Source organism: Eufriesea mexicana, unplaced genomic scaffold (assembly GCF_001483705.2).
Source record: "Eufriesea mexicana isolate 0111107269 unplaced genomic scaffold, ASM148370v2 scaffold953, whole genome shotgun sequence".
Lineage (NCBI taxonomy): Eukaryota > Metazoa > Arthropoda > Insecta > Hymenoptera > Apidae > Eufriesea > Eufriesea mexicana.
Window position 1 is genome coordinate 646,281 of NW_016909094.1, and position 25,098 is coordinate 671,378.

General features: G+C 31.9%; 3 protein-coding genes and 1 pseudogene across 3 annotated transcripts in view; all 4 read left to right on the forward strand.

The window, feature by feature from the left end:
- Positions 1-990: 990 nt before the first annotated feature.
- LOC108547225 (pyrazinamidase/nicotinamidase) lies at positions 991-3,537 on the forward strand. The gene is made up of 4 exons (XM_017899656.1): positions 991-1,304; positions 1,660-1,921; positions 2,755-2,901; positions 2,988-3,537. Exons 1-4 carry the CDS (start codon positions 1,054-1,056, stop codon positions 3,372-3,374), a joined length of 1,047 nt encoding a protein of 348 aa, XP_017755145.1. The 5' UTR covers positions 991-1,053; the 3' UTR covers positions 3,375-3,537.
- A 2,143-nt stretch (positions 3,538-5,680) lies between these two features.
- On the forward strand, positions 5,681-6,213 carry LOC108547227 (HD domain-containing protein 2-like; annotated as a pseudogene).
- Positions 6,214-8,944: 2,731 nt separating this feature from the next.
- On the forward strand, positions 8,945-13,852 carry LOC108547201 (spermatogenesis-associated protein 20). Its single transcript, XM_017899611.1, has 12 exons — positions 8,945-9,105; positions 9,801-10,167; positions 10,266-10,409; positions 10,587-10,676; positions 10,775-11,032; positions 11,645-11,824; positions 11,891-12,100; positions 12,288-12,480; positions 12,576-12,744; positions 12,807-13,015; positions 13,308-13,507; positions 13,595-13,852. The coding sequence occupies exons 1-12, from the start codon at positions 8,963-8,965 to the stop codon at positions 13,850-13,852; spliced, it is 2,421 nt and encodes an 806-aa protein (XP_017755100.1). The 5' UTR covers positions 8,945-8,962.
- A 2,229-nt stretch (positions 13,853-16,081) lies between these two features.
- Ca-alpha1T (Ca[2+]-channel protein alpha[[1]] subunit T) overlaps positions 16,082-25,098 on the forward strand; it is a 295,869-nt gene continuing 286,852 nt past the window's right edge. The window contains exon 1 of the mRNA XM_017899591.1: positions 16,082-16,488. Coding sequence (XP_017755080.1) covers positions 16,082-16,488 — 407 coding nt within the window. The remainder of the gene's footprint in view (positions 16,489-25,098) is intronic.

Here is a 25,098-nt window from a genome sequence, read left to right on the forward strand (position 1 = left end):
AAAAGTATAGTAAACTACACATTTGTTAAAATTCCTTCGGTAATTGTTTAAATACTTAAATTTATTAAATTCAACGCGGTTTAAAGTAGTTGATTTTTTAATCCTAATTTATAAATTCGAATATAAATTCAAAAATAACTTATATTATTTTTGTCATAATATTAATTAATTTTATTGCAAATTTGTTATTTTATATGTTGCATCAAAAACTATGTTACATTTTTAAATTAAATTGTAATATTGTATGTATAATACTTCTTTTGTTATGTTTGTTAGTTAGAACATTAATTATATTATTTATGTATATTTGCAAATTTATTTATAAAATAATGTATTGTCATTTTGTAATATAAAATAATTGTCCTTTACGTAGAATAAGATATATGTTGGAAATTTATTATTTTTAGAAGATAAACCTAAATATAATAAATATTATTTCAAAGATATTTTCTACATATTTCTTCATTTTGCATCGTGATTTTTATTGTTTATATGGTATGTATAAGCGGAAATCTTTAAATCATATACCTATGTTAGATAAATGAACATACTATGCTTTGCCGACTTAAAGTAGTCTGTTACGGGAGAGGGGCAAAAAGGGTATTCCATTCGCTCTGCTTAACATGCTCGCTCATAGTCCTTACTCTTCTGTGACACTACCGGAACCACTATCTTCAGGTTTAGTAACATTTTACGTTAACATAGGCGTAAGATATTTCTAAAATTCCTATGCTCGAATAATACATCGCAAGCCTACGAATATGAGAGTAATACTGCACGAGCAAAACGTGATTATTTTCACTTATACTTCATAAACATTGAACACATATTTAATATGCGTATGTAAAAACAAGTATAGTTAAATAAAATTTAGAAATAAACATTCATCGGAAGAATCTGAAGTTAACCCTTTAGGGATAAGTTTACGCTTTTGCATCTATTTTTTGCAAGTCTCACTTTGTCACGATATATATTTAGATACAGTGAAAATTATATAATAGTGAAAAATAATTTGACTAGTCAAAATCATTGTACAGTACAATTTTCTCTAATATGGAAACAAAAAGTCAACAGTTAGTAACTGATTTGCTTGATGGAAAAAAACGGTGGTCCTTCGAGGAGTTTTTGACCGAGTTTGATTTACCAAAAGTACATAATAATTTAAATTTTGTTAGTTTTCGCTCGATCTCTGCAGCACTTTTTGATCCGAACGAAATTGAACGAAATGAATGGAGAATTCGAGATATTTTTGACATATTCGATATAGATAAAGACGGCGTATTAAAGGAAGAAGAATGGAAAGTGTAAGTTTGTGTTATTGTTATGTAACTTATTAATGGGTTATTTAATAGTGCGTAACTCCGTTGAGTTATTTAACGTTTATAACGTTAAGATTACGTTATAATGTTCATAATGCTTATAACATAACATGCTTTCTGAACAATATTATAATTTTTTCGATTTGAAACCAACTTCGTACGAGATAGATAATAGGTTATTCACACAAAAATTAATGTTCGAACAAAAAAATTACTGTAATGTAGGGTGTTCATACGAGTAATAAGTATAAAATTCAAATTAATTGAAATATTTTGTATTAATTTTATAACTTTAAGATTAAATAATATTAATTAAATATTTTACTTAATCAATATGTAGATTTTATGAATGGTTACGAGTAACAATTGAACCAGTAGACGCTCTTTTAGTCGTAGACGTCCAAAATGATTTTATTGATGGTTCTTTGGCTCTTAGCACTTGCGAAGCCAAGCAAGATGGAGGTCATGTCGTGGACCCAATTAATCATTTAGTGAAGAATGGACGTTTTAATAAAATTATTTATTCGTTAGATTGGCATCCGGAAAATCATATCAGCTTTTACGAAAATTTACATTTACGAGAATTACATTCAGATTCAAAGGTATAGAAAACAGTTGGAATCAATTATTTTGTTTTAACAGGATTGATGATCTTTTTCTTTATAGTGTGTGATTAATACTTTTTTGCGGAAAAATAATTATGCAAGTAAGACCATAATTTTTTCACTATGTTAAGAATTAATAATTTGTTTAACTGCTCTTCCACCAACTATTTCAAACATTTAAATTCTAACATCTTTTTTGCATGAGATATTCATTTATAATTGAGATAATGAGATAATTATTCATAATTATGTATTGAAGCCAAAACTAAAGTATTTCTATTTATATACTTTTGTTTCAATCAAATTACATTTCATTAAAATAAAACAAAGCATATTCATTTAATATACTACTTCAAATTTAAATATATACGCATGACTTTTTCCATGTTTATCAAATACCATGATTGCTAATAAAAGATAAGGATATGATAAATATTCGTCATCATTTAAAATGTTATTTTAAACCGCTTTTTGCACCTCTCTTTTATTACAAAAGTAATATATAAAAGTAAGTAATAAACTAATACATAGCTTTTGTTTATTTTGTAGGTTTGCTTTGTTCATGATGGAAGTTTAACTAATTTATTTGCTCAAATACTGAGCAACAATAAATAATTGTTGATCATATATGAGACTTGTTCCATGTTTATATTTGTTACTCAAGAAATATTTATATATTGATTATCAATCCTTGTTAAACATAGAATATTTTTTACCTAAAAAACTATAGCATTCTTCTCCTTTTTCTACAAAATATATTTAAAAATTTTTGAGTTTTGAATAAAAAAAATCTTGGATTAAAAAATGACAGGATTTCTGGTTATGGATAGGTGACAAAAGAAAATGCAAAACCACTTGATACAGTAATTTTTGCAAATCCTTATTTGGAGCAAATTTTATGGCCTAAACATTGTGTAATGAACACATGGGGAGCTGAGTTACACAAAGACCTTATAATTGGACCAAATTCTGAACAGGTATTTTCAATTTTTTAGACTAGAACACTATATTTTAAAATTCAAAAAACAAGATCTTAGAATTTCAATTAATCTTTGTTTCGTAGGTACGTAAGGGACAAAACTCAGATATGGAAGCTTATTCCGCGTTTTCCGATAATAATTTTGAGGGTTCAATGGAATTGCAAACAATTCTAAAAAAGGCGGCTGTAAACCGCATTTACGTGTGTGGTCTTGCTTATGATATTTGCGTGAAATCTACATGCTTAGACGGCCTTCGATTGGGTTATGCATTGGCTGTGATTGACGATTGTTGTCGTGGCGTTACGATAGAAAATATCGAAAATACAAAAAAATTAATTTCTGAGAAAGGGGGTTTAATTACTAACATTAACGATGTTCTTGCAATGGTAAACGAGGGGAAACGAAGCCTTGTCATGAGTCACCAATCTGCTAGAAAACTTATTACAATGTTATCTGATCAAGAAATATGAAAATATGAGAAGTATGAGAAAATTGTTGCATGTTGACGCAAACTGTTACATGAGTAAAGCTGCATGATTACTTTAGAAATGGGGAGGATATTTAAAGAATAGAAGTTTGTATTTGTATGATTGAAAATTGAATAATCTGACCTGGTATAACAGTAGAAATGCTTTGAATTTCTTTAAATAACAGCTAAATGGAATGTTTATTTCTTTATGTTTTTCCTTCTAAATATTTTATTATTAATTATACAAATTTGAGTTAGTATTATGTGTATTGTTACATTTATAATGTGTGCGTGATTGTGTGTAATATACGGTAGGAATATTTTGAAGTATTATTTTAATTTAGAATTTGGAATTTGTTTGAAAATTAGCTAATAAATTGCATTTTTTGTCATTTGTGTCGAATTTTAACAAATGGCCGTCTATTCCTCGACAGCTGATTATTTCCAATCAAAATTGCGATCGTTGAAGTAATAGCACTTCTAACCAATTTTGGTATAATTAGTAGTAAGGGGAGGGTTTTGGAGAAAAAATTAAAGAATTATTGAAGAACTATTTTATTTAATAACTAAAAATTATAATGAAAATAAAGTGTAGAGAAAATTGTGAGCTTATCATTTTTACTTATGTTTCCGGAAACCACATAATATACCAGTTCTTCTGAGACGGTTTACCAGAAAATTTACCCTATAGACAAGCTTCTCTATCACACTTTGATATAACAAAAAGTAATTTATGCAATTTCTTAACATATGCATAATTATTATATTAATACTTTTATATAGAATTTTATCAAGTAAATACAGATCGGTTTCAGAAACTTCTCGTTTGTTTGGCGACGATATTTTACTTGTTATAATTAAACTTTCATCTCCCAGTTTCATCACCTTCGACATCCTTGATATTTTCGGGTTAGAAATATAATCCAGTTCTCTAAAATTTCGCTTTATGGTGCTCATGACTCAGTTATCGAAACATTAAGCGAATTTGTAGCAGACACGGAATACAAATTGCCTCAAAATACACGAATAGTGTCGTTAGGAAATATCTGTTTATATAAATGAATTAATCATTTCCACATACCTGAAATTTCTGTATAAATGTATAATTGAATAAAATAATATGCAAACAAAAGGCATTTTATCCTTTCCGGTAAACCTGAAAGTAAGGAATGAATTAAAAGAAGCTGTATGATGTTTTTATTTCGACTGTAAACGAAACTATTTCTAACTTTCCTTAAGAAAGTTCAGGTGACTGGAATGATTGATGTGTCATGCAAATTATTTCTTTATACCTCTTGTGTATTTTAATTAATCTTTAAATATTATCAATAATTAGAAACTGTAGTTACATGTTTTACAAACTACAATTTCATAAATTGATGATATTTCTTGAATTTATTAGAACAAATTACAGGAGTAAATGTTTATAATTATAAAGATAATTTCTGAATGAATTATTATTAATTTTATTAATTTAAGCATAAATTAAGAGAAACTAAAATAAATGTGCTAGTAATGAAAACAAGTCACTTATATAATATTCATACAATAAAGACATCCTTTTTATTGCTATCATGTCACTTTTCTTTCCATCTGAATGTTGTTCACTTGTTCGATGTGCTTTCATTTATGAACCACATAAGACTATCGAGAACTAAGGCTTGTATAGTTTTCTGCGGAACACTCTCTCTCACCTTTTTGGAAAAATGAGTTACTTTCTTTGCTGGATTTGTCTGTGGGACTGTGACATGTTTTTGCTATGACTTTTTATTAATTCTTTCGTATTTTCCTTATTTATTTATACTTTATTTTAATAGAATTATAATTTCTTTGCAATTATTTTAATTGAATATCAACTTGCAGATGCAAATTAATTCACTTTCATTAAGTCATATAAAATTTTTTAACTTCAAGAATAAGAAGTACTCGAGGAAATTATAAAGTGACAAAGAAAGCAAGAATATTCAGGGACATGCTAAACTAATTCATTTCTAGGAAATTATTGAATATTACACTATCTTTATTACTATATTATATACAACATTATATATAAATTTAAAATTGTCTTTAGATGTTCATAGAAGAAAACATTCATAAGTTTTATTTACATTATTTTGTCCTTAATCAAAATTCTTATCTTATTTTAATACATGTTATATTATATTTCATATATTTATATATTGTTTTAGTAAATGAAAGAATAGTATAGATTCATAGTAATATTCCAGATTCAGAAACAATTGCAGACCATATGTATATAGATGTATATAGATAATAATGAAGATTTAGACAAAGTATGAAATTTATATTACTTGGGAATATTAATTTTCAAGTTTTATATTAATAAAAATCTTACTTTTATAAAATACTCTTATATTAACTATAGAATCATGTAGATGGCTTTAATTTATGACTTGGCAGAATGTATTATAGGAGATATAATTCCTCATTGTGGTATTCCACCTGACAGGAAGATGAAGCAGCGGAGAATATTTGTGAACTTCTTGGAGATAAAGGACTCATAATACTAGAAATATTCCGTGTAAGAAAAATTAATAAAGAATTGTAATCAGTAGCTTTTATTTTTGATATTGTTTGCTTTTTATTTATAGGGATATGAGAAACAAGAATCTCCAGAAGCAAAATATGTTAAAGACCTGGACAAATTAGACTTAATTACGCAAGCATATAAATATGAAAAAAGAGATAATAATATTCCTAGAAAATTGGAGGAATTCTTTTTTTCCACTAATGGAAAAATTAGACATTCTTTTATTAAGAAACTAGCATCTGAAATTAATGCAACAAGATAGGCTCTAAATTAGATTCAACTAACTTAACATGAAGCAAAATTTTTATATAACGTACATTATGAAAATAAAATATCATAAATTTTATAATTATATTTAACAATTTCAAAAGAATAATATTTTGGCAATTATGAAGATAAATGTTATCTCACTTCAGAAACATTCAGAATGTTGTACTTCTCTTTACTCGTTACTAAGAATATTTGCGTTATTCTCGAAAATAAAAATGTATTCAAGTGGATTAAATAAATTTGTCTAATAATAACATTTGTAACAAATTTAATTAAACTTATTAAGTGTTGGAATATTGTGACAAACATTTTAATACTTAATATTTACCCTTTGATTTCAGTTATGATAAACAGATATTCGATTTTATCTCCTATATAAATAAAAATCCTATTATAAATAAATAAATATTCGATTTTATTTATAGTAAACATTTTTAATGGAAATTTACAAACTGGTGTGTTTGATAATAAAATACAGAAATCATTAAGTTTTATAATACTTAATAAGATTAATTTGTTAATGTCACAATTTGAATCATAATTGTATCAAACACAAATTAATTTTGTTATTATTTATTAAAAATATACTTTTATGATTTATATTTAACAAATATAATTTTCTTAAGGAAAAAGGTTTATTAAATATACTACATTATTTTTATACAAATTTGAATTTTTACTCAAATTTTTAACTATAGACCTATACAAATTTTTTAATTTTGTAATAATGAACATTATCATTGATATAACATCAAATAATGATAATAAAATACTTCATTACAAAAAATTGTATATTACAAATTTGATAATCTATTTAGAGTAAAAGATAATAGATATCTTACATATATATAGAACAAGTCATGGACTTGTAATAGCAGATCCTAATATTATTATATTACATTTTTGTTATAAAAAATCAGTTAATATTTATATCAGTTTTAGATTCATTTCTCACAGAAATTTTCATATGTAAAGAAACAAAAGTATGCAATAAATTTTCATGGATTAGGATCAAAGCAGGTTAACCAATCAAATGTCAGAATTACTATGCATGATGCAGTTGGTACTTCAATAGAAATTCGCCATTTCTGGTATTTGCATATGGTGCAATTGTGGATTTTGCAGTGATGCAAATTTACGTGTGTCGAATATAATTCATAATTTATATATTTTTGTAGTTCAAATTAATTATGAATAATTTCTAATTTTCATTAGGTTAATTAAAGGTGATTAATGTTGAATGATGCATGAATAAAATGATTACAATTTTTGTTACATTCCAGTTGTTTTAAAGAAAATATACATTAAATAAAAGTGGTATTGAATAATTATGATGATAAATTACATCAAGTGAAATGTAATGAGTATATGAAGTACTAATACAAAGTGCTTTTATTTATAAATAGAATGTAAAAGTTAAAATTTTTTATAATTTGATTAGAATAAACTTGATATTAGTAAATATGTATATATTAACAGTTAAACAAATTTACTTGTTCTATATCTAATTATTTAAAAATTATAGGGCTAATATTAACAAACGTTTCAAGTTTTGTACATAAGTACAAATTTTTGAAATTTATTTAAAATAGTTATTTGTTAATGTCACAATTTGAATCATAATTGTATCAAACACAAATTAATTTTGTTATTATTTATTAAAAATATACTTTTATGATTTATATTTAACAAATATAATTTTCTTAAGGAAAAAGGTTTATTAAATATACTACATTATTTTTATACAAATTTGAATTTTTACTCAAATTTTTAACTATAGACCTATACAAATTTTTTAATTTTGTAATAATGAACATTATCATTGATATAACATCAAATAATGATAATAAAATACTTCATTACAAAAAATTGTATATTACAAATTTGATAATCTATTTAGAGTAAAAGATAATAGATATCTTACATATATATAGAACAAGTCATGGACTTGTAATAGCAGATCCTAATATTATTATATTATATTTTTGTTATAAAAAATCAGTTAATATTTATATCAGTTTTAGATTCATTTCTCACAGAAATTTTCATATGTAAAGAAACAAAAGTATGCAATAAATTTTCATGGATTAGGATCAAAGCAGGTTAACCAATCAAATGTCAGAATTACTATGCATGATGCAGTTGGTACTTCAATAGAAATTCGCCATTTCTGGTATTTGCATATGGTGCAATTGTGGATTTTGCAGTGATGCAAATTTACGTGTGTCGAATATAATTCATAATTTATATATTTTTGTAGTTCAAATTAATTATGAATAATTTCTAATTTTCATTAGGTTAATTAAAGGTGATTAATGTTGAATGATGCATGAATAAAATGATTACAATTTTTGTTACATTCCAGTTGTTTTAAAGAAAATATACATTAAATAAAAGTGGTATTGAATAATTATGATGATAAATTACATCAAGTGAAATGTAATGAGTATATGAAGTACTAATACAAAGTGCTTTTATTTATAAATAGAATGTAAAAGTTAAAATTTTTTATAATTTGATTAGAATAAACTTGATATTAGTAAATATGTATATATTAACAGTTAAACAAATTTACTTGTTCTATATCTAATTATTTAAAAATTATAGGGCTAATATTAACAAACGTTTCAAGTTTTGTACATAAGTACAAATTTTTGAAATTTATTTAAAATAGTTTTTAAATAAAATTTTATACATTTCTTTGGCATATTATGTACTCTTACAATCCCGTTATTTTTGTCAGGTACATATTTTATGTCAAGGTTGTTATGATTTTGGGAAGATATCGTCTTTTATCAATAGTTAACTATACATGTGTATTATCTAAAAAGCAGTGGATTCAAAATTGTATAGTTAGGCCATATTTGCCTCAAACTACTTTTATATCACTAACTATACATCATTTAAACAGGTAGAATATTTAAACATGAATTTATGTAATATTTATAATTTTTTGTTTAATAAAAGTCTATTAATTTTTGCTTACACTAATATTTATTTTTATATTGTAAATAATGTAGAATATAATATAAAAATACCTTATCAATTTAATTAACATAAGATTAATTTTCTATATTCTACCATCAGATTATGTTTAAAAATATTTACACTTTAACTTTTTATATTTTGATATTTTTGCACAAGAACTACATAAAAGTGTTAATGACAACACGGAAGATATTTTGAAAATTAGATATTAATAATATCTAATAGATTGTAATATTTTATATAATATATTTGCTGAGATTAATGATATGCTTATCAAATGATTTATAATTTAATTATTTTTTCTATATATCAATAAACATTTCAAGTATATGAAAATCAATAGATCGTATTGATATGTAACTCATTATGATTTAATAGTAGAATATGTTATTGATGTAATTAAATTATCAAAAATTTTATTTAATGATATTAATGAAAATATGTGTTGTTCTGTTTCTTAATGTCATTTGTATTTAATAATTACTATTTACATACCTTTGTCTATTATCATTTAACAATACATATGTTTTAAATCTTTTATTTATAATGTTTATATGTATTTTATAAATATATGCATAAAAATCATATATATTGATCAATAAATAAACAATTTTCTAGGATAGATAAAAAATCATTTAATCTTATGTTATTTGCAAATATGGCATCAACAAGTAATCCTACAAATACACAAATATTGAAAAAGAATCGTTTGAGTTTGGAGAAATCACCATATTTATTACAACATGCTACTAATCCAGTTGACTGGTATCCATGGTGTGATGAAGCTTTGGAGAGAGCAAAGAAAGAGGACAAATGTATTTTTTTATCTGTTGGTTATTCTACATGTCATTGGTGTCATGTTATGGAGAAAGAATCATTTAAAAATAAAGAAATTGCTGAAATAATGAACAAGAATTTTATTAACATAAAAGTAGATAAAGAAGAGAGGCCAGATATTGATAGGATATACATGACTTTTATACAAGTAAGTAATTAATTATTTGTATTCATTACTTATGATTACTTGTATTTTAGAGTACATTTTAAACAAGTGTGATATAAATTAAAGATTATTTGATATAGGCTACCAGTGGTCATGGTGGATGGCCAATGAGTGTTTTTCTTACTCCTAATTTAAAACCAATAGTTGGAGGGACTTATTTCCCTCCAGAAGATACATATAGACAAATAGGATTTAAAACAATTTTACTCAGAGTTGCCCAAAAGGTATAAATATCTTAGTTTTTGAGAATTATGTAAAATATTTTAGATATGTAATGCTTAATAAACAATTCATATTTCGTTTATTTAAATAAATATATTATCATATGCTATATTTAAATTAACAGTTCATTAAAATTATACTAATATAAAATTATTTTTTTTACATTTTACATTTTGTAGTGGCATCAATCTAGAATGAAAATTGCAGAAGTTGGATCTATTAATCTTGAAAGATTACAAAATATTTCTAAAATTACACATATATCTACGGTAAATGAGTAAAGTAAAATAAATTTTATATTTTTGTTTAAGGCATTTTAATAACGAAGTTATGTTTATTATTTATGTATAATATTTTTTTTATATAGACACATGAAATACCTTCACCTGAATGTAGTAAAATATATATTCAACAATTTATAAATGAATTTGAACCTAAGTTTGGTGGATTTGGTTCTAAATATAATATGCAATCACCAAAATTTCCGCAACCAGTAAATTTCAATTTTTTATTTCATATGTATGCACGTCAACCTAATGGAGAATTTGCAGACTCTTGTCTGCATATGTGTGTATATACTTTAAAAAAAATATCTTATGGTGGCATTCATGATCATGTAGGTCAGGTAAGAATTTTAATTCTAAGTTTGTGAATAATTATAACTGTTCGATAAAGATAAGTACTAATGTTCACTTTTGCTTAAATTTATTGTTATTATTGTTTTATTAATATTTTAATAAAATATGTTATAATATTAAAATTTGAAGTATTAAAAATTTTGATACATGTTTTTAAGAATATATGGTTGATTTGTAAAAGTTTAGTAAAAGTTTTTCTTAAAGTGTATTATGATTGTCAAATAAACATATACAAGATAGTTATAGAAGTATTACCTTTAAGTAATTAATATAACTAAATATAATTATAAGTTCCAAACATCAGAGTTCGATCTAAAGTGAAAATAAATATTCATTTAAAGTTAGAGATATTATAGATATGATGTATTTTATAAATTGATGAAATTATGTTAATAAGTAAACAGAATACTTGAGAACTCTTATATCAATGTGAAATTTTAAGAAACAGCATATTAACATTTATAGTGATGTTGCTTATAATAGGAACACATTGTATATCATTATATTTATAAAACTGGAATACATTTTATTTTTACAATGTAGGAATCACAGACTGATTTAATTAATTTATAATAATAATGTGTATTATTTTCTATTAGGGCTTTTCAAGATATGCTACTGATGGTGAATGGCATGTTCCTCATTTTGAAAAAATGTTATATGATCAGGGCCAATTAATGAAATCGTATACAGATGCATATCTTGCAACTAAAGATAATTACTTTGCTGAAATTATCGATGATATCGCTACCTATGTGATAAGAGATCTTCAACATAAGGTATAATTTTTATCCTGTCTTAGAAATGGCATGTATGTTCATATTTATTTATTTTATATATTTTAGGAAGGTGGATTTTATAGTGCTGAAGATGCAGATTCTTATCCTACATATGATGCACAGAGTAAAAAGGAAGGCGCTTTTTATGTATGGACTGCTGCAGAAATTAAGTCACTTTTAAATAAAGGAATTTCTGATAGAAATCACATTAAACTTTCGGATATTTTTTGTCATCATTTCAATGTAAAGAAGTCAGGAAATGTGAAATCATATCAAGTATGTTATATATTTGCAATGTAATATTATATAAAGTCCATTATTTAATTGTAACAAATCATATTTTTTATCTAGTTAATTATAGTTACATAGTTGTAGTTTTGACTGATTTACTATATATGTATCATTTTTTATATCATATCTATATCTTACGTATTTATTTACTTAACTAATTTTTATTTATGAGGATCCACATGGAGAACTAGAAGGGAAAAATATACTAATAATATTTAACGAAATAGAAGAAACTGCTAACTACTTTAACCTTCCTGTTGAAGAAGTTAAGATGCTTCTGAAAGAAGCATGTTCCATCTTATACAAAGCTAGATCTGCAAGGCCACGACCTCATTTAGATGATAAAATTATTACAGCGTGGAATGGTAAAAGAGTTAAGAACAATGTCTTTCTTTTTACATATATTTTATATTAATAGATAATATTTCGTTTGTTAAACCAATAAGTAATTTGAATTTAGGTCTTATGATAAGTGGTTTAGCTTCTGGTGGAGTAGCAGTGAATAATAAACAATATATCGAGAGTGCAGTAGCTGCTGCGAAATTTATTAAACGATATCTTTTCGATAAAACCAAAGATATGTTACTTCATAGTTGTTATCGCGATGAAAAAAATACAATTACACAAATGTGGGTACATTAGTATGGTTAAATTGTGCATTACAATACATATTTATACATTTTATTTTTAGGAGTACACCTATACCTGGTTTTTTAGATGATTATGCATTTGTTATAAAAGGATTATTAGATTTATATGAATCTAGTTTAAACGAGGAATGGCTGGAATTTGCTGAGCAATTACAAGATTTACAAAATCAATATTTTTGGGATGAAACAAATGGTGGATATTTTACAACAACATCAAATGATCCTTCGATAATTCTCAGGCTTAAAGAAGGTATATTTAAATACTCTTGGAATAATTTTAGCTTTAACAGTTATATATTTTGGTAATTAATATTTTCATGGATTTATATTATACGTGTAGTAGATCTATGAAATCAAAGAAACCAACATTCTGTAGCAAAGCTCAGCGTATTTAAATATTTATAGCAGTGTCTGTTCAGTGTTTCATTACGTCCAGTCGTTAAGTTAATCAGATTGCGCTTACGCCTAACTTAATATTAGGCCATAAAACGAATGTAAGAGAAAGATTGAATATATTTTAAGATTTATAATCTTATGTATAGCTTATGACGGAGCAGAACCTTCTGGTAATTCAATTGCCGCCGAAAATTTACTAAAGTTGGCAGATTATTTAAATCGTAGTGAATTCAAGGATAAAGCAGTGCGGCTTTTCGAAGCATTTAGACACTTGCTAATAGAAAAATCTGTTACAATTCCACAATTAGTATCGGCGTTTGTACGCTATCACGATGATGCAACGCAGGTAATGCATAAATATATCAAGAATGTTAAATATTTTCAGGAATTTGACAAGTTTTTGAAATTATCGCATGTAAATTTTGTTGTTTAGATTTACGTGGTTGGAAAGAGAGATGCCAAGGACACTGATGATCTACTTCGCGTTATATATACACGTTTGATCCCAGATAGGATTCTTCTCTTAATTGATCACGATGAAACAACTAGTATGATATTTCGTAAAAACGAGCATCTCAGAAATATGAAAGCTGTGAATAATCAAGCAACGGCTTATGTATGCAAACAACGTACGTGTTCCTTGCCCATTACGAATCCTGAACAATTAGCAACGTTGTTAGATGATCGATAACAAGAAAAAGATTCGTATTGATTAGTACTTAAATGCAATAAGAAATAGATCTGTAATTTTTGTTTTATTTAATAGTAAGATTAACAAAATAATAAAATATGGTAATCAAGTTATACGTATTATATCATATTTTACAAGTGAAATTTGTTATTATATTATTATTAATTTAATAATACTCGTCGAACATGTTTGTTAATATTTTTTGTTTCAATAAACTAATGCGTAAAAATATGTTGTATTCATTTCGAATTTCTATATTCAATGATTCGAACTAACATTACAAAGATAATAGTTGCGATCAAAAATAAATATATCCATTTTATAGATCTATTTTATAAATCAATATAACACGATGTGTTCTTATATATTGGTTCTTGGTCATTGGTGGACTTTTGTTAGGAACGATACATAATACGGTGCCTACCGCAAAATCTTGTGTTAAATTCCAACCGAAAATAGACACAGTATATAAACCACTAGAGGAAGAGAGAGAGAGAGAGAGAGAGAAACAGAGAGAGAGAGAGGGATTGGAAAGGACGTCGAGAGGAGAAAGCGGGAAGTTGAAATGAAAAGCACCAAAAATTTCGTATTAAATTTATATATCGTTTTTCATTTATAAATGTATAATGACAAAAATATGCATATTAACAAATTTTTAATATAACGGTCAAGTTATAAATAAAATTGTAACTCTTAGTTACCGACGTTTGCACGTACCTCAACCCGTTAAAATGTTGCTTCAGATGATCTTCTTTAAAGTTGGGATTTGGGAAATCACGTATCGACGATGACTCGTCGTTAACCTAAGTATCCGTTTCGCGAAGTAAAATGACACACAGTTTACTATAAATAACATGTTCCGGCCATTGATTAATACGGTTTCCGAGGATTGGAATGAGTGTCTAACGAAAATCAAGTCCGACATGTAATACCGACAAGATAAAATGCATCGTTTTAAAAAAGAAAGGAAAGCACCCTTGCCACTTTATTGGCAATGAAAACGGAAGCGACAAGATCTGAAGAGGAGCCGTGAGGCCATCTCCTGTCTGCTTGCTTGCCTCCTTGGCTGCTTCTGATTATCTCTTCCTTTCTTCTTCAGTTCGAGTATATTATCTACGACAGGGAGGTCACGCCGGACGAAGAGGGGAACTTAAAAAGGGGGAGAACGAGAGCGGAGAAGTAGGAGGATCTGCTGATCTTCTCGAGGGAGGATGCAGAAGGTCGTGAAGCGGATAAGCAAGAGACGCCTAGACGGAAGGGTCGCGCATGCGTTCCGTTTAGTCGACAAGGATGTTCGACGTTTTTTTCAGTCACCGGTCGACGCTGCGCCGGGCACCGTCGACGCGCACGTTCGGGTGTAGTTTGATATGGATCGTGGTTCTTATAATAATTTCTTCGAGTAGGCTAATTTACGGTTGCGTTAGTCGCGTGCTATCAGTTCCCGACTCAGGAGCGGAGGAAGATGGGTCCCCAGTGAAGGGCAAGCTGGATCGTTTCTAACGAGCTGCCACGCGACATACCACGCGCCACTCACGCGCTTTGCCTTTCCATCTTGCTGCCAAAAGTGTCTCCCTTCGGACGAATTTCGCGCATTTTACACGATAGGTGTTCTCTTCTTGCTTCTCGTTGTTCCTCAACCTTCTTTCCCGTTATCGATATCTTCGTAAACCTTCCTGTATCGTTCTCGACAATCATTTCCCGTCGACCCGATCGCGAGTGATCTCGCTTGGTAGCAGGTGAGCGGACCGAAGCGAGCGTACGAGAGGGCACCCGAAGGTGAGAATTGCAGGTGAGAGAAACCGGGCAAGCGCATCGCGAGGCTCACGGTTACGCACCTGGATTTTACTGCTGCCGCTACTTCAACGTAAAATGCGGCCAGTGGATGTGCGGCAGCTTCTTCGATCCCGAGACTTTTGCGAGCAAAAGCACGGTGCATGTTTCTGCCGGTAGAGTATACGAGAAGCGTGTTCGGATTGCTCGTATCGATATCGGACCGATAGGTAACCGAACCGAACCTGATTACGGGTCCTCGATGTCGTTCATACTTGTCTACCCGGTCTCGTCGTTCGGAACAGCGACGTGTACGTTGTCGCTCGGGAAAAATCTTCGCTGTGATAAATCGTCCAGCAAGCCTATCTGGAAATCTGTTCCACGCTACGTGTCGAGTTACCGTTGAACGCTCCGATTCGTCATCCTCGCGTCTGCTGGACGAGATATAAGCCGGAAAGCATGTCGTTGCATTATCCCCAAGGATATCGGTACCGTCCGGCGACTAAAGCTGCCGGGACAGGAAATGGCGAGCAAGGTTCTGACAGTGACGTTGCCGAACTCAGTGATCTCGAGGACGACGAGGACGAAGATGGGGGTGGTCAGTCGACCAATAGACGTGTCGTTCGACGGCACGAGGAGGAAGAGGAGGAAGACGACGACGAGGAGGACGACGACGACGAGGACGACGAGGATGACGAGGATGACGAGGATGACGAGGATTTAGACGAGGAAGACGAGAACGAAGATTATGGCGTAGACATAGATGGCGACGAACTACCCTATCCTGGTTTCGTGCCGGTTGCACTCCGATACCTCGACCAGAATACACGACCGCGCAACTGGTGTCTGGCGCTCATCACTAATCCATATCCTTTTGGATCGTAACGACTAGTGTCTGTCGTTTAGAAACCGTGATATCGTTATTTTCATTCCGCTTTGCCTGTGAACAGCTTACCACGATTATTCCAGCCCGCGAGACGAAATAAGTAAGTTTCATTGCACGCTTTCCGCGCTACCGTTAACTCCAACGGTGGCTTTCTTTGCGATTTATTTTCTCTCTATTCTCTCTTTCTCTCTCTCTCTCCTCTCTCTCTCTTTCTCTCTCTCTCTATCTATCTATCTATTTCTTTTTCTCCCCCTACTCTTCTCCCTCCATCTTTTCCCGATCTCAGTCTCGCTCGTGAAGCATCTTTATTAAAAGCTTGAAATATTTCAAAGGTTCGTTCGAATTTATTTCGTACTCGATAGAAAAACGAATCATTTTTATTCTCGACTTTCACAAACCCGTTCCCTTTATCTTTTTTTTCTTTTTAATCCTTCCATTACGGTTCGGACAGTTTATTATTGCTATTCGAGTGGAACCGTATCACGGATAAAATGTGATTATCGAAAATGAAAATTTCGCTCTTTCGACCTTGTTTGTTTGTATAGTCTCATCGTATATGTATAATATATACGTATAGGTTGATAAAACGAGAACGTCTAAGATGTTACCTTTCGCGAGATATGAAACATACTTTACCGGTGTGAGTCTCAAGGTCAGTATTTTTTGTTTGTGAAAAATCTATTCCTGTCTTTGCCGTTGTTTAACACTAAATCTACCATGGTGATAATGACCCGTGATTGGAAAGGAAGCAGAAGCTTTAAGAAATGGATTAATGGGAGATATCGAGGAAATAATTATACGTGTATCGGAGGCAAAATCGCGATGACGAGTGATTAAGAAGATAAGCTTGAATGTTGAATTTTGAATGAAAGTTTGGGAACGGTGATTTAGGCTATAGTAGGTTTAGTGTTAATACCACGAGTATTTAAAGCTTTACAAGGACCTCTTTATCGCCATGTGCATTTGCACATACTATACTTTCTTTGACTGTAAAGTCGACGTCGGTTGCTCACGAATTTTTATTCTGTCAAAAATATTCTTCTCTCTTTACCATTATTTAATATCGCAAGTATCCCAAGCTTTACAAGGGCCCCTTTATCGCCCTGTGCATTTGCACACACTATACTTTCTTTGACTGTAAATTCGACGTCGGTTGCTCACGAATTTTTATTCTGTCAAAAATATACTTCTCTCTTTACCGTTATTTAATATCGCAAGTATCCCAAGCTTTACAAGGGCCCCTTTATCGCCCTGTGCATCTGCACATACTATACTTTCTTTGACTGTAAATTCGACGTCGGTTGCTTGCTATAATTCTTGCTATAATTGCTATAATTCTGCCAACTGTCACCAAAAATTTTGCGTAATTATTGGATATTATATCGGATATTAGAATCGTGTACTTGGGTACAGTAACGACAAGCAAGTGATATATTCGAGTTTCTTATCTCGTAATTGATGCTTGCCGAAAAGCGAATATTCTTCGTGAAACGATTATTATATCAGTTTTATTGAAACTGTAAACTTATTTAACCTATTACGTATAACTTGTTTCGCACGAGTATTGACCCTATTTAGCTTCGAAGCTAAAGAAACGAATATTTCTTAACTCTCTGCACTCGACGATTGTTTCGCTACAGGGGAGTAGAAATTTAAAGATTTTCTGCTATAAAGCTGACGATGTTTTTAGCACGGTAAATAAAACATATAATAGTTAACACGTGGAATTATTTAAGTTCAATAGGTCGCACGCTATTACATTATCTTAAATTTAATACATTAATATCGATCTTCAAAATATTACTAAATGACAACCGAGTTTAAGAAAAGTCGCCTTTCGAGTTTAAAAAACTGGTTAAGAGAGCTTTTAACATAATATATCTGGCGTATTATAGTAAATTCCACGAATTAGTCTTGCTTAATATTATACAGCATACCTATTTTTAAATTCTCCTCTGATTTTTAAATTTTATAATCCGCCATTTTCCCGTAATTTTATTTTCAAATATGATAATATTGCTCCAAAAAGTTGTAGCCGATCCAAATCTCTATTCGAATATAATTCTGCCTGTTTTGATACGTACAATTAGAGCTCGATTAATAATAGACATTATCGAACACAACAGGTAGGCCAGACTAAACAAGATACTAAATTTCCAACGCGAACTCGAGTCTCAAAATATTGCAATATTTTCGGCCGATAAATTTGCAACGCGACGTTAATCGATCCTCATTACGAATCATATTTTTAGCAAGTCGCTAATCCAGGAAATAAAACTTCGAAATGGTGCAGGCTTCCGCGTTCGCGGCCTTAACTGCCCGCCATTATACTCGAGCGCGGAGATTATAGATGGCAGATACTGTACATCGGCGCAGCGTTGCCATCGGAACGCTGTCGCGTTGCATTGGTAAGAAGAAGTCGGTAGGGGAAAAAAGGAAGATGAAAAATGGCGACCCGTACGTAGACCCGAAGTCTCGTGCCATGGTGGTAGCAGAGTGCGCGAGGTCGGACTGAAGGCGTTTTAAATAGGTCATTGATTGACCTATCCCCAGGCGAATCCCAGTGTGCTTGCACGGATACTACCACACGACTGACACGTCTGCCTACGTATTTCTGCCTCCTCCTTCTGCTGTGCCCGCTCTGTATACGTGTCTGTTTGTGCGCGAAATTGCGGGGTGTGCAGGACGCACGTGGTCGGCGGGCAAAGTTTAGTCAGCTAGCATCCGAGCAACAAGCGTCGCTAGAAAGATTCCCATTGTGCACGCGGACAATGGGCGGCTGGAACTACTGCGAATGCGGGCCAAGCATTTCGCAATTCTCCGCCGCTTTTATCCCTCTCTCGTTTGCCCGTAGAAATTGAACAAACGTTCTCTTGTACCTTTCCCTATACCTTTTCCCTATACCTTTTCCCTGCATCTTTTTTCCCTATGCCGTTTCCCTAGGCCTTCGACCAACGCTTATCTACCGGGCAGCTGGGATTTCTTGTCACCCCTCGCTGTCACCGATGGCCACTTCCTTTCGACCTTTCACCGGAAGTACGCTCGTTTTCCGCGACTCTTCCAATAGGGGAATCTTCTTTCTCGAATATTTTTTCTCCTCTTTTCTCCTTTATCTTTTCACCCAATTTTTGTTTTCTTTCCTACGAATTTTATTTTATTTTTGCTTCTCCGGTTCGTGATATATATATATATAAATAAAGTTGAAATATTTCAAAGACAATTCTTTATACTGGTTTTGACTTAAATATTTGGAGCAATGTGGTTTCGAAATTTCTTATGACCCGTCGCTGCTGTTGATGGCCTGTTATACTTTCTTCCAGCCTTTCAACGGAAGTGCGGCCATTTTCTTTCACCCTTCGAATCTTCATATCTTTTTCTTCAAATTTTTTTTTCTTCTCTTTTCTCTTCCCTTTTGTCCAAACTTTTGTTTTCTTCGTTTCGGTTTTTATTTCCATTTTTCTTCCTTTTCCTCGTGTCCGTGAAAATGAAACAATGAAAATTTTATTCTTTCGTTCCGATTCATTTATTTCGATTTATCGTAGCAAATACAACCAGTTGTTCGAATAATTAAGACGTATTTCTCTTTGGCTGTAGTAATACAATTTCCGAAGTTACAATTTGGACCAGGATTTCATCTCTTAACTCTTTCACGAGAAAGCGTTTCGGCAGCGTTAAGACGAAGTTCCGTTTAACTCACTAGCGCCACCACACCTCGTATCTACGATAAACGTTTATCGTTAATATCGTATATATCGTGGACGTATTTTCTAATTTTATTTATATAATTCTGCGATTTTCTACTTACCACGTGTATCATATTGTTTGCGCAATATTGTTCTCGCAAATTTTTCGATCATTCTTGGTCGACCATACTCGTGCAGGAATTAAACTTACGAAGTTATAGTAAGTGGAAAAAATATATTTGCACATCTTTGCCTATCCTACAATGACGTGTCACTGACGTGAAAAATCTTTTCTATATATCTATCCTTATACGATAAGAAGCAAGTAATTAACAACGTCGATCTAATAATTTTCCCAACAATTTTCCCAACAATTTTTAACATAATATCTTTGCACTAAAATGACGAGTCCAACTCGTGACGAATCCATCATGTCAAATCTCACGATCGTAAGCTACACTGATTAGTGTGATTACGTGACCATAAATTACATTTCACACGTTTTGACGTGCACGAAATTCGAATAATTTATCAAATTTTTATTCGACTTTATCTTTAATAGGATAAGTATACAGTGGTTAACCAAAATTGAATACTACCTCGATGCATACTTTTTCATAATTAAATCGCAGTGCAAGGGGTTAATAAACCGATATTAACCCATTTGCATCATAAGTGCATATATGAGCGGAATTTTTCTGGCCATCATCACTGAATCGCAGATAATATTTTGTGCATAAGAACAGAACTTATGTGCATAGTTACAGAACGCATGCGCGCTATTTTGTACCAGAGACAGTGTTTATAGCACAATTATTATTTTAACCCTTTGCACTCGAGAGGTGACTCTCAGTCACCATTTAATAAAATTCTAAAGATCGACATTAATTAATATATGAAATATAAAATTACCTAACGATGTGTCGAATGTCGAAGAAAAATAACTGTACATCTTACTTTGCATATGATTTCTCATTTACCATTTTAAAAATATCATCGACTCTATGACAGAAAGTCTTCGAATTACTATTTTTCTATAATGAAAAAGTCGTCGAGTGCAAAGGGTTAATACCTTTATTTTCGATAATTCTAAAGACTTTATTATTTTCTATTACGACTGCAAACTATCCACACAGATAGAGCATTTCGCGTTTTCGAACAAAAATTAGCAGAAGAAATAATCGAACGAAATAAACGAAAACTAAAAACATCGACAACACAAGAAATTATAGCACGTCCATCATTACCATCAAGACTTACTGGCCGCCATTTTCTAATACCTATTGAAACAACTTGATCACGGAAACGTTGCGTAATTTGAACAAGAAAAAGATTCATTTTATCAGTGAACAACTGCCGTGTGCCTATATGTATTGACCATTTCAATTACTATCATACCGAGCAAAACTATTAAATTTAACCCTTTGCACTCGAGAGGTGGGCTTCAGTCACCATTTCATAAAATTTGGAAGATGGATATTAATTAATATATCAAATTTAATGTAATGTAACAGTGTGCGAGGTATCGAAATCAAATAATTCTACAATTCTGTTATTATATAATTCTTTATTTACTGCTCAAAAAAGTATTATCAGTTTTTTAGTAAGAATCTTTGAATTTCTACTCCTCTCTAGCCAAAAAATCGTCGAGTGCAAAGGGTTAAATTTAATTTCGCAAATTATTTGCAACGTATAACTTCATTGAACTAAATAAAATTATAAATTCTTTCTGTATGCCATTTTTTTTCAACAAGGCTACGTTGGAAAAATACAAGTCGGTGGAGAGGAAAAGAACTAAACTGAAACCGAAACTGGCCTTTCACAAATCTTGTGGGTGCTTATATAATGTTAGTTTTTGGTGGGGTGAAGATGATCATTGGCCCTTAGTGAAAGTAGGAACGAGTCAATTGTTTTTGGACTCTGAAATTGGTCTGCGTTTATCAGCCAGGCCCTTCTAGTGACTAAAGGCCAACGAATCGTTAGTCATCCAATATATTTTTATCATTTCGAAATAGCTCTATTGTATATCGTCACTAGGTCGATCTTAGTTGGCGACGATTAGTGACGGACGGTTCTTTGAGGAAGGTTATGTCTAGCTTCGAAGGGTTAAGTGGACTGTATTTTAGTAGAACTCTCTTCGTGACTGTTCTGACGGTGGTTTTATAAGCTTAGTCTGTCTACTGATTGGTTGCGAATAATATTGGGGGTGTGTGCCAACTTCAACGTCTTTCGGTGGTGGTGGTTGTTTAAACAATCTGGGTCTCCATGCCCTTCGTCTTAAGGGTAATATATTGATCCTTGCTAAGGTTCATCCAAGTGGCGACTAGGTGATACCAAGTGTATACGAATCAAGGGACGCTGGCAATAAGGACATAAACAGTCCTCCACTTAACTTGGGACGTTCGGTCCTGGGGCAGCAACAATGGTAAATGAGGTGTTGAACGAAGACGCTACCCCGTGAATCTTTGACAAAACTGTATTTATTTCGCGGTACCAAGTATACTGCAGAAGGTCACACAGACTCCAACTGTTCTGCACTCCGACTATGACGACTGCTCCAGTACTCTCTCGAACTAACCACCGACTCTAACGACTAACTCGACTGATTCTACTAACTTCTACTAACTCGCGGCTACATCGGCATTAGTTTCCTGTTTTTTAATCCATTTGCATCCAAACGCGGAATATTCCACGAGCCACGACTGTCGTCTATCACCTTTTTTCCATTATCAGTTGCCGAATATTCTTCATATGCCACAGATCACGTTTGATCCCTTTCGTATATCGTCACTAGGTCGATCTTAGTTGGCGACGATTAGTGACGGACGATTCATTGAGGAAGGTTATGTCTAGCTTCGAAGTGTTAAGTGGACTGTATTTTAGTAGAACTCTCTTCGTGACTGTTCTGTCGATGGTTTTATAAGCTTCCTCTTTGGTCTGATTGGTTGCAAATAATATTGGGGGTGTGTGCCAGCTCCAGCGTCTTTCGGTGGTGGTGGTTGTTTAAACAATGTAGGTCCTTGTGCTTGTTTTAAAGGGTGGTATATCGGTCCTTGTTACGGCTACCTAAGTGGTGGCTTAGGTGACAATGAGTGTAGAGCAGTCAAGGGACGTTGACAATAAGGACATAAAACAGTCCTCCACTTGACCTGGGACACTGCGGTCCTAGGGCCGAAACACTGGTACTTGTAAAATTTCAGAGCCTTCGCATTTAGATATACAGTCCTAAACAAAGGGATGAACGGAGTACCGAAAAAGACCTTTCACGGATTAACATGTGTCTTTATACAAAACCAAAAATTTTGTAAACACGAGTGAATTTTCTACTCTTTCGAGTGATGCGAATTAGTCCCAATGTCCCAGATCTTATTACTGTAGGATACCAAAAGAAATCGCGAATCGGCTATTGCCAACAAAAACAAATTATAAATGGATCGATATCTTCTAGAAGCAAATCGAAAGGTTATTTTATATAACAAAATTAAGTTGCGTGACTCCCCTACGGAGAGGTGAAGCGTAGGTTAAGGAAAGCATAAAAGCATGGTGCTTGACAATCAAAAGAGAGTCCTTGGAAATCGGTTGTGGCCAGCACAAGCGTGAGTCACTTTTAACACGTTGACTGCCACGGGGGTCACCGGTGACCGGCGACGCGACCATTATTAAAAATACATAATTAGAGTAAATATCGATACCGATAAATTTTTAAATAGCACCATTGTTACTATAATGGTTCGAAGAAATTAATGCCATACAGAACATGCAAAACTAATTTTATTTATACGAAGAAAAGGTGAACCAAAACAGTCGGCACAATATGTCACCACTTTTTTAGTGCAATTCTTTGCTCTCATTCTTCCTAGCTGATTTGAATTATTTTCATAGCGCGCTTTGCAAAATCGCCTTACATTTCGCACACTTCCAGGTTTCTTTTTAAATTCGTGACCACGTTTTTTCTGTACGTAATTGCTCGATGAAATGCAATCTTCGTCATCAAAATATTTCACTAAATACATCGCTAACTTCATCCTAAAATCGGGAATTGAAATATTTTTTCGAGTTGCTTTTTAAACAATTGATAATGGCAAAAATGGTCTACAGCGCCGCGGGGGTCACCGGTGACCCCCACCACGAAAAATACATTAAACGCGATTATACAACTCACCTTATCTGTTGTAAATAATATTTCAACATAATATGCATCGCATAATAAAATATTCATGTTGGCGCCATGGGCAAACTACGTAAAATGCGCGTGGCAGTCAACGTGTTAAAAGAGTGCGTCTTTGTGTGTTTTCGTTATCTTGATGTTCCTTCCCTAAGTTAAATCGGTTCACGAGTTTTGAGTTTGTGTTATCGTGTTCTTGTTCTTTCGTGAATTTTCGGTGTCTCAAGACCAGTTTCGCCATCCTACATTACCCAATCGTTTCTCTAAATCATCGACTTCGTGGAAGCCATTGGCGAATTCTACAAGAGCAGGATTTAGAAGAGCACGTATAAACGGGGTACCGTCTTCAAACGCGATAGAGTCTTGCATCCCGATAAAGATTGGCAAACACGCGAGACGGCGGTTTCTCGGCTGCCTCGGTGCCTGGTTTATGTTAGAATTTCAACTTCACGCGATATCATCTTGGTATAATTCCAAGCCGCAGGGAGTACGAGTCGCATGCAGCGCGTCTGCCTAATCATCGCGTTATACTACTCTATTGTCCGATAAATGATTCAGCCACGGCACAGTTGCACGAACGTCAGAGGCAAGCAGCAAGCCCGACGTGTCTCAGCTTCCTGCTGCCACGGTTCCCGCGATGCTCCCGTTTGTTCGCCTACGGAATTGTTCGGTTATCGATCGTCGGATCGGCGTTGCAGGCCGCGGCGATTGCGAAGAAATAGAAACGGAAGCGAACCGGTGG